The sequence below is a fragment of the Stegostoma tigrinum genome, chromosome 31 (assembly GCF_030684315.1).
Source record: "Stegostoma tigrinum isolate sSteTig4 chromosome 31, sSteTig4.hap1, whole genome shotgun sequence".
In the NCBI taxonomy this organism is placed as follows: Eukaryota; Metazoa; Chordata; class Chondrichthyes; order Orectolobiformes; family Stegostomatidae; genus Stegostoma; species Stegostoma tigrinum.
In genome coordinates, this window is record NC_081384.1 from 8,590,388 (window position 1) to 8,606,702 (window position 16,315).

General features: G+C 43.7%; 1 protein-coding gene across 3 annotated transcripts in view; it reads left to right on the forward strand.

The window, feature by feature from the left end:
- Window positions 1-6,615: 6,615 nt before the first annotated feature.
- LOC125466311 (alpha-2,8-sialyltransferase 8F-like) overlaps window positions 6,616-16,315 on the forward strand; it is an 83,108-nt gene continuing 73,408 nt past the window's right edge. The window contains exons 1-2 of one of the 3 annotated variants that reach the window (XM_048560657.2): window positions 6,616-7,457; window positions 14,002-14,085. In XM_048560657.2, coding sequence (XP_048416614.2) covers window positions 7,300-7,457; window positions 14,002-14,085 — 242 coding nt within the window. In that variant the 5' untranslated portion in view covers window positions 6,616-7,299. The remainder of the gene's footprint in view (window positions 7,458-14,001; window positions 14,086-16,315) is intronic. The other 2 variants (XM_059638674.1, XM_048560658.2) reach the window with 2 other exon arrangements.

Genomic DNA, 16,315 nt, shown 5'->3' on the forward strand with positions numbered 1-16,315 from the left:
CGTGGATCAGGCTGGCCAGGCCTGGCATTGCAGCCTCCTCTGGCAGTTCTACGAGAGATGACAGCACCACCTCCGTACCACCCTGTCTACCAGGACCGTGTCTGCAAAATGGGGTTCAAATTTCCCACTGTTTTCTAAGAACTGGGAAAATGTCCACAAACATGCAGGGAAGCTCCAAATTGCCAGCCGTTGGATGGGTTCATCATGGCCGATTAAATATATCACCAACGTCAGGGGTCCCGGGATACTGTGGTTGGTTCATTCACCAAGCTGGTTTGTTAGCTTGCAGATGTTCCATTGCCCTGCTGGGTACCATCATCAGTGCAGCCTCCAATAAAGCATTGTTGCGTTTTCCCACCTCTATTTCAAACTCTGGGGTCAGTTGGAGTTGATTATCTCATTTCTGGTATTTCTTTGCAGTGGTCTATATGTAGGGTCCAATTTTGCATATTTATTGATGGTCTTCTTGGTGGAGAACCAGGCCTCCAGAAATTCCTGTGCTTATTTCTGTTTGGCCTGTCCTAGGATCCTGGTGTTGTCCCAATCAAACTGGTGGTTCTCCTTATCCATGTGAACGGAGACATGTAAGTATCGGTCGTGGCTTTTGTTGCTAATTAGTGTTCATGTATTCTTGTGGCCAGTTTCCGTCCCGCATGTCCAATGTAATGTTTGTTGCAGTCCTCACATGGAATCTTGTATATCACGTTAGTTCTGTCCATAGTGGGTAAGAGCTCTTTCGTTCGAGTCAGCAGTTGGTGTAGGGTTTGTGCACCACTCTGATGCTCAATGGCTGTCGGACTCTTGTGGTCAGTTTGGATTTATTCTTGGCCTACGAAGAGAAACTGAAAATGAGGTAATCAACTCCAACAGACCCCAGAGTTTAAAGCCAACCAACCGCAGCATCTACACCCTGAGCGACAAATCTAGTCAAGGACCTTAGTCCTGGGGTACCCCGACAGAAGTGAGTACTTCCGCCTACAGCAATTTGCAGAATTGGATGAGCATCGGATGAAAGGCACATGGTAGGTAGTTAATGGATACTCTGGCCACAGAGGGAATGCGAAGTAGGTTTTCCACAATGATGTCGGGGATGGCAGAGCTCACATACGAAGACAGACTGGATCAGTTAGGACTGAATTCGCTGGAGTTTAGAAGAATGAAGGGGATCTCACTGAAACCTATAAAATTCTCAAAGGACTAGACAGAGTAAAGGCTAGCGAGTTTTGAGAAGATTTGTAGCTCAGGTTGGGGTTCTGGATGTGAGTTTGCTCGCTGAGCTGGAAGGTTAGTTTTCAGACATTTCGTCACCATTCTAGGTAACATCATCAGTGTGCCTCCGATGAAGCGCTGGTGTTATGTCCCGCTTTCTATTTATCTGGTTAGGTTTCCTTGGGTTGGTGATGTCATTTCCTGTTCTTTTTCTCAGGGGATGGTAAGTTGGCTCCAAATCAATGTGTTTGTTGATGGAGTTCCGGTTGGAATGCCATGCTTCTAGAGTAAAGGCTGGAAGGATGTTCCTGATTGCTAGTGAGCTTAGAACCAGGGGTCACCGTCTAACGATACGGGCAGGTCATTTAGGACTGAGATGAGGAGAAATGTCTTCATCCAGACAGTGGTGAGCCTGTGGAATTCTCTACCACAAAGTGGTTGAAGTTAAAATAATGAATGTTTTCAATAAGAGTTAGAGATATTTCTTAAGACTAGAAGGACCAAGGTGTACGAGGAGAAAGCAGAAACAAGGAACTGAGTTGGATGATCAGCAGTGATCATATTGAATATCTCTATGAAGTGAGTTTGGTGTGATTGCATGTGAGATCTTGCTGGGTCTTGTGGAGAGAAGCTCTCCATGAAGTATAATGAAACTGACACCTAGCTGATTTCTTGTAAGATTCAGTCCATCGAGGCTCACATAAGAATTGTACAAGGCTGCAGCAAAATTGGTTACATGAGGAGCCATTTTTGCAAACTCCTTTTCAACCACTAAGGAAGTCAACAGTTTATTATTGGTCTCAACATGACTTTGAAGCTTGTAATGTGATCAGAAATGTTTTCATAGGCCCATGTAACTGCTGAAACTTCTTTCCTGATGATGGTATAATGAGTTTCCATATTCAATAATGCCCTTGAAATGCAATTTAAGGGTTTGGCTGGACTATATCATCTACTTTGATGTGATGTATTAGGCAACATCTGTGTCAAGACTCTGTAGCATTGGATTACATAGGATTACACATTGATATTGTCACATACTGTATATATTTCAGACAGACAGTCTATCGCCTCTGGTCAAATGTCTCACTTAATCAACACATGCTGTAGAATAGTCTGCATTTAATGGAATTTTGTTGTACACTGCTTCTTAAACAACCTTTTAGACTCTAACATCTGCTATGTAGAGAACGCATTTTAGTGTTTTATCCTCCTTTCACTGAAGAAGTTGTTACTGACTTATGTAAGACAATGACAATTCTGTAACAAATAAGATATTGTAAGTTTGGAATGTTGCATGGTTCATATAATTTATATGAGCCATTACTGAAGCTATCAACAGATTCCTGGAAGTTGGCATCTGCTGTCGAAGCATGATTTCATCAGTGTCCTTTTTGTTCTTAAAGTGATCAAAAGCTGTTGGATTGTCAAATGTAATTTTTTTCTCATTGATCACTTGTCTATGTAACACGTCTTCTGATGTTCTTTCCATATAGAGAAGTGTGCTAACTTGTGTTGCATCTGATTTGGTGTCCAGTCCTGAAGCTGTTCAAATTCTTAGTTATTGTACTTTTCACATTTTGCCAATTTGCTGATCCATCAAATGGATCCGATAGTTTGAATTTTTTGGTTGGAAAGATGAGTGCAGATGAATTTTATTGCATTAGCTGATTGTTAATAACCATCTGAAAGTTATTGAATATTTTTGACCTTGATGATCATTGTTAAGATTTTGATTTCCTTGAACTGCAGACAATTTATTGCATGCTTAGTTAATGAAAATTATTGTCGAACATTTGTTCTTGCAAAGATTGCAGTTGTAGCTCTAAAACTGAAAGTTACCAAGGTTTCAGTTGTTCTAAACATCATTTTTTGATGTAAAATTAGCTTTCTTTTGTTAATGTGGCATCCTCATGGAAATGAACAAAGATGCCTGAAGATTTCTAAAAGATCTGCAGGTTGACATTTTCTCAAAACAGTGACAATCAATAAAATTCAAAGACTTTTGACTCTACCAAAGATGGCAGCTACGATGTCTTTTGCACTTACCTCCTTCTGAATTCAGCATCATGTGCTCAGATTTGTGCTTTTGTTCTTTCTTCCAGATTTGTTGTGTTTTTTTAACCAATTAGAGTCATTCCAACATTTTAGCTGCTGAATAAAACTTGAATTTCTTGCTCAAACAGTTGAAATAATAAAAATTCAACAAACTTCACTTACATTCTGAAATGTCAAATTCTCATAAATGATTTTAATTCTTGATTTGGTCAAGGGATTTACTTTAAGCATGTTTCTGAACTTATTTGTTGTTAATTTTGTCATTGAGTAAATAGGTTTGTTATTGTTAAATTACTATTAGATGTCTTGGCTCTGTTCCTCAGTCAATTTTTTCACAGGAAAACAAAACATTTTTAAATGTCGCTTTCTTCCTTCTCAGAAGTCAAAATGACTTCAGGCATCTAGCAATCAACTTTTTTCCTCACCCAGTGCTTAATTCTGGTTTATCACTTTGACTGCTAGTTGACTTTTACTACTCTCACTGTTCTATTATTAAAAAAAGTTTCCCCTATTGCTCGCTGTAAAAAGCTTTTAGTCACAGTCATTGTCGTAGAATTATACAGATGGAAACAGACCCTTCAGTCCAACTAGTCCATGCTAGACACAATCCAAACTAGTCCCACCTGCCTACTCCTAGCTCATGTTCCCCTAAACCTATTCTATTCATGTATTTATCCAAATGTCTTTTAGGCTTCATAATTGTACCGACATCTACTGCCTCCTCAGGAAGTTAATTTGACACGCGAACCACCGTCTGTAAAAAAATGTTGCTCCTCATGTCTTCATAAAATCTTTCTCCTCCCACCTTAAAAATGTGCCTAGTCTTGAACTCTTCCTTCATAGGGAAAATACAATTATCATTAACTTTATCTAAACTCCTCATTATTCAGATTTACACTTGTTTCTGTTGAGTTCCTCTCCAGGAGTTTTCTGTTCAGCACTTATTTTTTCTCCTCTGCAGCAGATTTTCAGCTTTTTGGCTCTTCTGGTTGCTGGCTTGTTTTAAAAGCTGGATCAATAATGTTTTGAAAAGCAAAATGACATCTTGAGTTGTTACAGAGATTGCAGGAACTGCAGATACTGGAGAATCTGAGATAACAAAATGTAGAGCTGGATGGACATACCAGGTCCAGCAGCATCAGAGGAGCAGGAAGGCTGGCGTTTCGGGCCTGGACCCTTCATCAGAAAAATATCTTGAGGTCTTCTTTTTTGCAAAGGACTCCAAGTCTGTTTCTAGATTTTAATGCAGCCATGATTTTCTCAGCAGTAAATCCCACTACTACTGCCAACATCTTTTGTTTCGTGATTTTATGCCAACATTATTGAGTTTGGATTCAAGACAGGCAGTTTGAGAAGGCAAGGTCAAGAACTGTCTTCCAGATTGGCCTTCTTCATAAAACTGTTTATTACATATTTATTCTAAATACTACATTACATGGTCATCTGAAATAAACTAGACTCTAATCTTACTGTTGAATTATTGAAAGACTATCCCATACACTCTACTGCCTAATGTTAGCCAGTCCATTTCTTTCATGCTAGGAAAATGTCTCTGGCTGTCTACTCTATCTATACCTCTGATCATTTTGTACACCTCTATCAAGTCACCTCTCATCCTTTGTCGTTCTAAAGAGAAAAGCCCGCGCTCTCTCAACCTTTCCTCATAACACCTTCCCTCCATTCCAGGCAACATCCTGGTAAATTTCCTCTGCACCCTTTCCAACGCTTTCACATCTTTCCAGTAATGAGGTGACCAGAACTGGACACAATACTCCAGATGTGGCAGAAACAGGCTTTTGTATAGCTTGTGTACCATTTCTGAGAGAGATATATAAACTTTTGGCTCCATTTAACCCTTAGCTGGAATTCCTCATATTCAAGCCATTAAACTGAGGAAAACAAATGGCAAATGAAAAAAATCGAGTCATTTTGAATGATTTGTGAATACTGGGCAGCCAGATTACTGAATCATAGTTCCATGTCCATAGAGGCCTAATTCACTTTAGAAATTTAAAATTAGGAACGTGGGCACAAAACGTATCATTAATGTGAAGGTGGGTCGACAAGCAATGCAGCCAGGTACACCTTCTTTATGTGGTTAGTATTTTAAAATGGTCTAAATTAAGCTCTACTGCTGATGCCACTTGTGCTGCTGTCATTTTGTTAACAAGCATTTGTGAAATCCAATTTAGGATTAATAGGCTCACTGTGTCGATGTTTTGGAGAACAGCAAGATGAAAGAAATGCAACCAGAAAGGAGACATTCATATAAGGTTAATAGAAGATAAAGATGAGATATCCATAAATGATCCAAGGCAAACTCCAAGAGGAAGAGGTGCACAGTAGACTGCCAAGTTATGAAAAGAATGAGATATGGCAAGACAGCATCAGACTTCACACAAGTGACAGAGAAATGGGGATGTGCAAGCTAAGTATAGCAAAATTATTCCATCAAAGGCACAAGCATACGTGAATGTAGAGGTTATATTCATCCAACAGCATACGCTAACCCAGTGCTTCCACGATAAAACTAGTCAGTGGGTACCAGGATTATACAGAGCTGGAGAATCAGATTCAATCCCTACTTCATGAGAAATTTGCTAATATTAGCCAAATTAATAGAAAAGGCTATGTTGAAATCATCTGTGGTGCCCAAGGCTATTTGCTATCCAATGCCCAATTTTGAAAACATTATTTTGTTTTCTTCCCAAGCTCTCGCACAAAACATGCAACAATTTTCAATCCAAAATGGAGATAACTACTTCTGGATGTAATAGGTAAGTAACTTTTCTAGGAAAGAGAGAGAGAGAGAGAGAGAGAGAATGGGAGGGAGTGCATTGGAGCGAAATTAAATCCCTGAAAAGCAGAGGACTAAAACTTCAGGTGATTTGCAACAGAACTAAATATAACACAAGGAAATACAACTTATTTGAATAGTATGTGACCAGAATGTGGAATGCATTGCTCTAACTTGGTATATCAGCATTTATATTTAATTTCAAAATGCAAAGTATCGGTTCGGTCATATTAACTGGATTGTTGTTTACAGTGGCCGGGGCAGAGTTGATGGACTGATCGATCTATTGTGTCATTCTACGATGAAAAATCTTATAAATGCTTAAGTTAGTGAGATCGCTGGTTAGGGAACGGAATAAACAAATGTGCAGCACTCAAGTGAAGCTGATTCTAAGGCGTGTTGGTGATGTTTTCCTAAACAAACTGATTTTGTTCTATCCCTCTGGAGGAAACCGGGCTTTCAGCTTCAGCCTCCTGGCTCAGAGGCACGGGCACTAGTACTCACTGTGCCGCTAATGGTGTTGATGTTTCCTAATGAACCCGTTCGGACGCGTTATTACACACCGCTGCAGCTGGCAGGACTTCAACCCAGCTCTCCTGGCTCAGAGGCTGGGACACTATTACTGGAATCCTCCGAAGTACATAGCACCTGAACTCTGCACTGGCATCGAGTGGGAATCTGCTTTTAGTCTAACCGGCAGCATAGGGCAAAGGAAGTCCTGCCTTCCTCCTTGGCATTGGTTTAAAGAGAAAACACCCAATGATTGGCTCAGCAAACCGTCACTAATTCTGACCTTGTTGGGGAGACAAATACAAAAAAAAGATTCCAGGGGGAGTCGGGTACAATTGAAGCTGCAGAGGGGATTCAGTTCGGAGCTTTCTGGTGCCCTATCACAGGAGGCGTTTTGCCCTCGCCACTGAAATGCAGCATAGTCTTCGATGATTTCAGCTGTTCCTTTAAATAGCCAGCAGCCAGATCGGAGAATGATGGTAATGATGAGCAGATGGGAGGCTGGTTTGCAGAGGGAAGCCACGGTCTGATCCCGCGGTAGGACATTGGTAATCGGCCGCACCAGCTGGACGGGAGTGATGCCAAAAGGCTGAATGATCCCAGCAATGGGAATCACACTGAGCTCCATGCCGGTCTCGGGGAACGACGTTCTAATCTCCTCTGTGAACCACTGACGTGCCTTTTCGCAAGAAATCTGGAAGCGCACACACACTCAAATACCCTGTATGGTCACCCAAAACAAGGATTGCCAATTTGCCTGCTGCATTCGAACAATCTTTCTAATTGATATGTCCCGCTTTGCTTTGAGGATAACGTGCATCTGTGTGCTGTGTCTTTTCCTGTATGGAATACTTGTGAATTTCATACAGCTGTTCGATTACAGGTAGGTCATTTTATTTTATAAAAATAAAGACCTGACTTGTTTCTGGGCTGGTTGACCTTCTTGTTGGCAGGGCGAATCGACATACTACAGGTAAACTGCTCATCTAGAGGCTGAGAATATCTCCCACAGCCAGTGATGGTTTTTCGCTTGTGTTTTTGACTCTGGGACCAAAGGAGTCTCCCTCCCCGGCTCCTCGCCCCACCCCGGGGTCCTGTTGTTAGAGGTGATGAGAACATTTGTTGTTTTTGGGCAAGTTTACTTTGAGTACCTTTAACTTGTGCGCTGTTCTCTCTTGGTCATTTGTAAAACGCAACAGCAGAATATAAAGACCAAATTTCTTTTACCCCCTCACGTTAAGGCTTTATATCAAGATTTCTATTAAAAGCTTTTCATGGGGGCTGGCGGAGAGTGTGTGTGTGTGTGATTTTATTTCCTGTTTGGAGAGTACAAAGGGAAACTGATAGGTAATGGTGCGCCGTACTGTTAATTTCTGACTGCACCATCAGGAAACCCAAAAAGCCCAACCCCAGCGAATTCTCCAGTAGTCAGACCCTCCAGTGCTGCTTGGCCTGCTGTGTTTATCCAGCTCTACACCTTGTTATCTCAAACTCTCCAGCATCTGCAGTTCCTGCTATCGCTGAAACACATTTCGGTGAACTGCTTTCACTGGAACCTTTTGGCTGTAACCGAATAAGTAGGTTGCTGAGTAACATTGAGAATGATCTGGGAGCAGGTTAGCTGCTTGACATCTCAAGCAGGCCGTGGCATTTGAGTTCATGAGGGTTAAATAAAAGAAAAAAATTGATATCTTTATTAATAAAAATGCCTTTTAGAAATAAAAAGTATATTTTTACAAATTAAAAAATAAATCTTTGACTCCGTATATAGTTACTCCGTCTTTGCATATTGGAGAACAAAAACATTTCGGGGTTTGACTTTCCCTACAGTTGCAACAAAATCCAAAGACAATTATACAAGATACTATTTACTTGTATTTGAGGCACCAGGAGGGTCCAATACCTGAATGGACACCTACTGTACTTTGATCGGTTGATCAGTTACACAAACTGAGCAAGAATACTAACGGGGATCCCCATATTAGCAACTAAACACAATGTGTCTGTCTGAGATAATGGGAACTGCAGATGCTGGAGAATTCCAAGATAATCAAATGTGAGGCTAGATGAACACAGCAGGCCAAGCAGCATCTCAGGAGCACAAAAGCTGACGTTTCGGGCCTAGACCCTTCATCAGAGAGGGGGATGGGGAGAGGGAGCTGGAATAAATAGGGAGAGAGGGGGAGGCGGACCGAAGATGGAGAGTAAAGAAGATAGGTGGAGAGAGTATAGGTGGGGAGGTAGGGAGGGGATAGGTCAGTCCAGGGAAGACGGACAGGTCAAGGAGGTGGGATGAGGCTAGTAGGTAGCTGGGGGTGCGGCTTGGGGTGGGAGGAAGGGATGGGTGAGAGGAAGAACCGGTTAGGGAGGCAGAGACAGGTTGGACTGGTTTTGGGATGCAGTGGGTGGGGGGGAAGAGCTGGGCTGGTTGTGTGGTGCAGTGGGGGGAGGGGACGAACTAGGCTGGTTGAGGGATGCAGTAGGGGAAGGGGAGATTTTGAAACTGGTGAAGTCCACATTGATACCATATGGCTGCAGGGTTCCCAGGCGGAATATGAGTTGCTGTTCCTGCAACCTTCGGGTGGCATCATTGTGGCAGTGCAGGAGGCCCATGATGGACATGTCATCTAGAGAATGGGAGGGAGAGTGGAAATGGGTTGCGACTGGGAGGTGCAGTTGTTTGTTGCGAACTGAGCGGAGGTGTTCTGCAAAGCGGTCCCCAATCCTCCGCTTGGTTTCCCCAATGTAGAGGAAGCCGCACTGGGTACAATGGATGCAGTATGCCACATTGGCAGATGTGCAGGTGAACCTCTGCTTAATGTGGAATGTCATCTTGGGGCCTGCGATAGGGGTGAGGGAGGAGGTGTGGGGACAAGTGTAGCATTTCCTGCGGTTGCAGGGGAAGGTGCCGGGTGTGGTGGGGTTGGAGGGCAGTATGGAGCGAACAAGGGAGTCACGGAGAGAGTGGTCTCTCCGGAAAGCAGACAGGGGAGGGGATGGAAAAATATCTTGGGTGGTGGGGTCGGATTGTAAATGGCGGAAGTGTCGGAGGATGATGCGTTGTATCCGGAGGTTGGTAGGGTGGTGTGTGAGAACGTGGGGGATCCTCTTGGGGCAGTTGTGGCGGGGGCCTCCTCCCTCACCCCTATCGCAGGCCCCAAGATGACATTCCACATTAAGCAGAGGTTCACCTGCACATCTGCCAATGTGGCATACTGCATCCATTGTACCCGGTGCGGCTTCCTCTACATTGGGGAAACCAAGCGGAGGCTTGGGGACCGCTTTGCAGAACACCTCCGCTCAGTTCGCAACAAACAACTGCACCTCCCAGTCGCAAACCATTTCCACTCCCCCTCCCATTCTCTAGATGACATGTCCATCATGGGCCTCCTGCACTGCCACAATGATGCCACCCAAAGGTTGCAGGAACAGCAACTCATATTCCGCCTGGGAACCCTGCAGCCATATGGTATCAATGTGGACTTCACCAGTTTCAAAATCTCCCCTTCCCCTACTGCATCCCTCAACCAGCCTAGTTCGTCCCCTCCCCCCACTGCACCACACAACCAGCCCAGCTCTACCCCCCCACCCACTGCATCCCAAAACCAGTCCAACCTGTCTCTGCCTCCCTAACCGGTTCTTCCTCTCACCCATCCCTTCCTCCCACCCCAAGCCGCACCCCCAGCTACCTACTAACCTCATCCCACCTCCTTGACCTGTCCGTCTTCCCTGGACTGACCTATCCCCTCCCTACCTCCCCACCTATACTCTCTCCACCTATCTTCTTTACTCTCCATCTTCGGTCCGCCTCCCCCTCTCTCCCTATTTATTCCAGCTCCCTCTCCCCATCCCCCTCTCTGATGAAGGGTCTAGGCCCGAAACGTCAGCTTTTGTGCTCCTGAGATGCTGCTTGGCCTGCTGTGTTCATCCAGCCTCACATTTGATTACAATGTGTCTGTCTGTCTGTTTTCAAAACATAATGGGAGTTCCTGTAATGTCTTGTTATTTGTGCGTAGCATAAGCAGTACTTTGCATTTCTGCTGGTTAACCCTTCTTCTGCACACCATCATTGAGCAGTCACTGGTACAATTCAAGCCACCTAGTCTGTCATGTTTGTGCTAGTCATTTATTCACCTAACCTCACTTCCATTCACCTTCTCCAATATCCTACTTTGCCTGGAAAATTTATTCCACTGATCTTTTCATGTGCTTTTTTGTGATGGCTACTTTACAGCTTGTGTGGGGGCTATGACTGCTTCTTTCTTTCATAAGATGATGTTTGCTGGAAATGTCAGCACTTGGTTACTGTCACTTATTGCTCTTGACTGTAGTAACTTGCTAGTTAAGGGGAAACTGCATTGCTGTGGATCTGGAGTCATCGATCAATCAGACCAAATAGAGTCTTAGAGATACACAGCATGGAAGTGGACCCTAACCCATCCATGTAGCCTCGATTAAACGTAGTCCCATTTGCCAGCATTTGGCCCATATCCCTCTAAACCCTTCCTATTCATGTACCCATCCAGATGCCTTTGAAATGTTCTAATTTTTCCAGCCTCTACCCACTTCCTCTGGCAGCTCATTCCATACATGCACCACCCTCTGTGTGAAAACGTTGCCCCTTAGGTCCCTTTTAAATCTTTTCCCTCTTACTTTAAACCTAGGCCTCTAGATTTTTGACTCCTGACTCTGGGGGAAAAGACCTCGTCTATTTAACCTATCCATGCCCCTCATGATTTTATAAACTTAACCAGCTGGTGGTTTGCATCAGTTGCTGGCAGTCTCATTCTCTGTTCAATTCCATACTTTCATAAGGGAATTTAAATTTGTTTAGCCATTATCACCAAAGTATTCAGCTGGATAATTGATTTACTTCACAAATAAAATGCCACAACATTCCCTTTCATCCCTTACTTGTCACCTACGTGTCTCAACATTTCCAAATATCTTGTATTAGCATTGTCTGTAGCCACACACTAGTGCATTCTGTCACTATTAATATCTATCTAGGGTATATATTATAGAAAAATGGCATAAGTTAGGAAACTAAATTAGATTCCCTGCAGTGTGGAAACAGGCCCTTCAGCCCAACAAGTCCACATCGCCCCTTACAGCATCCCACCCAGACCCATCCACCTATAACTCACACACCCCTGAACAATTTAGCATGGCCAATCCACCCAGCCTGCACATCTCTGGACTGTGGGAGGAAACCGGAGCACCCAGAGGAAACCCACGTAGACACAGGGAGAATGTGCAAACTCCACCCAGACAGTTACCCCAGGCTGGAATTGAACCTGGGTCCCTGGTGCTGTGAGGGTGCAATGATAAGCACTGTGCCACCATGCCGCCCTAAATGTAGATAAGGTGATATGTAAATACAGATCAATAAAATGTAAAGAATAGATCAACCAGGTCTATTATAACAATGTGTAGAGCTGGGTGAACACAGTAGGCTAGGCAGCATCAGAGGAGCAGGAAAGCTGATGTTTCAGGCCTAGACCCTTCTTCAGAAGAAAATGTTGCCCCAGCTGGTTAGGTTTGTAAAATCGTGAGGGGCATGGTTGGGTTAAATAGACTAGGTCTCCACCACCACCACCACCCCCCAGAGTGGGGAGTCAAAAACTAGAGGTCTAGGTTTAAGGTGAGAGGGGAAAGATTTTAAAGGGACCTGGGGGCAACATTTTCTGAAGAAAGGTCCAGACCCAAAATAACAAAGTGTGGAGCTGGATGAACACAGCAGGCCAAGCAGCATCTCAGGAGCACAAAAGCTGACATTGAGATGCTGCTTGGCCTGCTGTGTTCATCTAGCTCCACACTTTATTATCTTGGATTCTCCAGCATCTGCAGTTCCTATTATCTCTGATACAATTTTAACCACGAGGTTCTGTCTTCGGATGGATTGAAAATGGGCAGCTGTGCTGGGAACAATCATTTACATTTCTTGTTACCATTATAGCCAGCAATTATCTATATCTCTCTCAGCTTGTCAGCAATCTCTTTGCTTGCCTTTTCCTTTTTCTCTCTATCTGTAGGCATGCATTCTATTCTCTCCCACCAACAGTGCAGTGAGACTTTGTGGGGTCTAGAGTCAATTTTGAGGATTCCTCGGGCATTTGCCTCTCTTGTGCCACTGTGTCACCACCTTAGTTGGGTCTGTCCTGCTGGTTGGACAGGACGTACCAGGGATGGTGATGATGATGTTTGGGATCTTGTCTGTAAGGTATGAATAACCATGTTAGGCTGTTGCTTGCTGAGTCTGAGAGGCAGAGCTCCCAGATGTTAGTAGAGAACATTTTTTAAAATTGTCTGCATTCTTGAGTTAGTTTCCGGTGCTTAAGTTGTTGCTGGGATGTCCATTCTTTTTTCTTAGGCTTTTTATTTGTTTTGTGGAATTGAGTTGCTTGGTCAGCCATTCCAGAGTGCAACCAAGAGTCAATTTCATTGTAAATCTACACAGCAGATTTCCTTCCCTAAGAGAGTGTAGTGAACCAGATTGGGTTTTACAGACGATCGATGATGGTTTAATGGTCATCATTAGAGTCTTTTACTTCCTGATTTTTTTTTTTGTTATTGAATTCAGATTCCACCATCTGCCAAGGTGGGATTCAAATCCCAGTTCCCAAAACATTTAACTTGGATTATTAGTCAAGTGATAATTCCATTAGGCTGTCACCTTCCAAATGTATATTGCATTGACTGTTCTACCTAGTGTACAATTTGTGGGGTGTACTTAAGCCGTGCAATAATAATATTATATACCTATCAGAATTTTTCTTTCTACTTAGCCTCAGATGGCAGCAGTGATGATGAGATGAAGCCCGGCAAGGACTCGTCTGCTCCATCTGCATTTACTTTCTTTTTCTTTAAACTCTCCTTCTGTGGAGAGCACCTGGCAGCTTCAGAGTTGGCTACATTGCTGAGCTTGACCAAGATCAACCACATGGTCTCAAGGTGGAAATGCCAGTGGTAGAAGGAAGATGGTGCTGAAGAATGGCAACACTGTTCTTTCTTTCCATCACCCCTGCCCTCCCCCCCCCCCCCACTTTATTCACTAATGAGATGAGGGCATCACTGGCTAGGCAGCATTTGATACCCACCCCAATTGCCCAGCAGGCAGTTCAGAGTCAACCGCATTGCTGCAGATCGGGAGTCACATGTAGGCCACATCAAGTAGGATGGCAGGTTCCTTTAATTCTAAAGAGCATTAGTGAACCAGAAGGGTGTTTTACGCCTGACGATTGATTCACAGTCATCATTAGATTCTTAATCCCGGATGTTTAATTGAAATCAAATTCCACCCTCTGCCATGGCAGGATTCGAACCCAGGTCCCCAGAATGTTATCTGGGTCTCAGGATTAACAGTCCAGCGATAATACCACTAGGCCACCACATCCCCGATGCTAACTCATGTATTCCTTTTCAAGGTTGCAGGTCCGCAACACTGCAGAAAGGCGAATAAATGACAGTGAAAATGTTGATGACACAGGTTGTGACAAGTGTTCTCACAGGTAAGAAGCAATGGAGGGTATGTCTTAAAGTTTCTGTTGATTACTGGCCTCCATTTGATAGAAGGCCCCTCAGTGACAATTCCATCCCAATGGGATGATTAGGGAGCAATAACCATAGTGTTGCTAACTGGAGAGAGGGAGAAAGAAATGGGGAGAACATTTACTGATGTAAAATAAGCCAGTTCAGAGACATAGCCATGGAACTGAAAATGTGGAAGGAACAATGCTCAGTCAACTCCTCCCTCTGCTTCAATCCTGTTTGAAAGTGTGACATGACAATCAGGATTTGCCTTCTCTTTCCTACTCTCACACATATTTCCCTTTGCTCCAACAAAAGAATGCTGAGTTTGATTGTTACTCCAATTCAGATGCAAATAAAAGCAGGAGAATTTCCTAAATAAGAAAGCTTTAGTTGACTTGATTGAGGTGGTGTTATCTTCGTGGTGTTCATGAGATGTCTGTCTCTGGCAAGGTCAGATAATTGACGCATTAGGTTTGTGTTTTCAAAACTGCCCTGATTTTGTGGAAGATCCCATTAAGTTTCAAAGTAGAAAACATGGCTCCTTTATCCAAAAAGGCAGGGAGTCAAGGCAGGAAATTACAGATCAGTTAGATTATGTATGTCATGGGGGACAATGATGAAACCTATTAAGAGATTCTAGCAAGGTTCTTGGATAAGTTCAGGATGGTCAGGCAGAACCAACATGATTTTGGGAAAGAGAAACCACGTTTGACCAAATTATTAAGGTGCCACTGTGGCTCAGTGGTTAGCACTGCTGCCTTGTAGTGCCAGAGACCCGGATTCGACTCCACCCTTGGGTGACTGCCTGTATGGCATCTGCATGTGACTGTGTGGGTCCCCTTTAGGTGCTCCAGTATCTTCCCACAGTCCAAAGGTGTGCAGGCTAGGTGGACTGGCCATGCTAAATTGACCTATAGTGCCCAGGGAGGTGCAGGCTAGGTGGATCAACCATGGGGAAATGCCAGGGTACAAACAGGTGGGCTGCTCCTTGGAGAGTTAGTGTGGACTCATTGGGCTGAATGGCCTGCTTCCACACGAATGATTGCATGGTATCGGGAACTCTAAGGAAATAATATGTGCCGTGGGTAAAGCAGAACCAGTGGATGTCTGGTCCTTAGATTTCTAGAAGACATTTAATAAAGCTTGATGTTGAAGGTTATTGAAAATAAATGGGTCTTTTTCACATTGGTAAGATGTGACACAGGGATTGTGCTGGAACCTCAAGTGAATTAAATTATTTAGATGAAGAGATGGAAGCTATTGTTGCCAAATTTACTAATAATGTAAAGATATTTAGTAAAATATATTGTAAAGAGGACATAAGGAGCTTACAAAAAGATATAGATAAAGTAACCAGGCAAATGGAGTATAAGATGGGGAAAATATAAAAAAGTCTGTCTTTGACAGGAAGAACTTAAAAAGACATTATCTAAATGGTGAGCAGTTGCAGAGCTTTGAGATGCAGAGGGGTCTGGGTGTCCTAGTTCATTTACATCCTTTCTTTAAATACGGTAATGATTACTGTGTCTAGCCCTCCAGATGTAGGCTCCCCAGGGCTCTGTATAAGTGAAGCATAATCTTTGGGGGGAAAAGTGAGCACAATCAATAAAAAAAATTCTATTAACTTTCCTAATCACTCGATGAACCTGCTTTGCAGAACACCTACACTCGGTTCACACTAAACAACTGCACCTCCCATTCCTCAGACAATATGTCCATCCTGGGCCTCCTGCAGTGCCACAATGATGCCACCCGAAGGTTGCAGGAACAACAACTCCTATTCTGCTTGGGAACCCTGCAGCCCAATGGTATCAATGTGAACTTCACAAGCTTCAAAATCTCCCCTCCCCCCACCGTATCCCAAAACCAGCCCATCTTGTCCCCACATCCCTAACCTGTCATTCCTCCCACCTCAAGCCCCACCCCCATCTCCTACCTAATAGCCTCATCCCACCCTCTTGACCTGTCTGTCCTCCCTGGACTGACCTATCTCATCCCTACCTCCCCACCTACAGTCACCTTTACTGGCTCCATCCCTACCTCTTTAACTTGTCCGTCTCCTCCCCACCTATCTTTTCTATCTACCTCCCCCTCTCTCCCTATTTAATTCAGAATCCCCATTCCCCTCCTCTATTTCTGAAGAGGGATCTAGGCCCAAAATGTTAGCTTTCTTGCTCCTCTGCTGCTTGGTCTGCTGTATTCATCCCC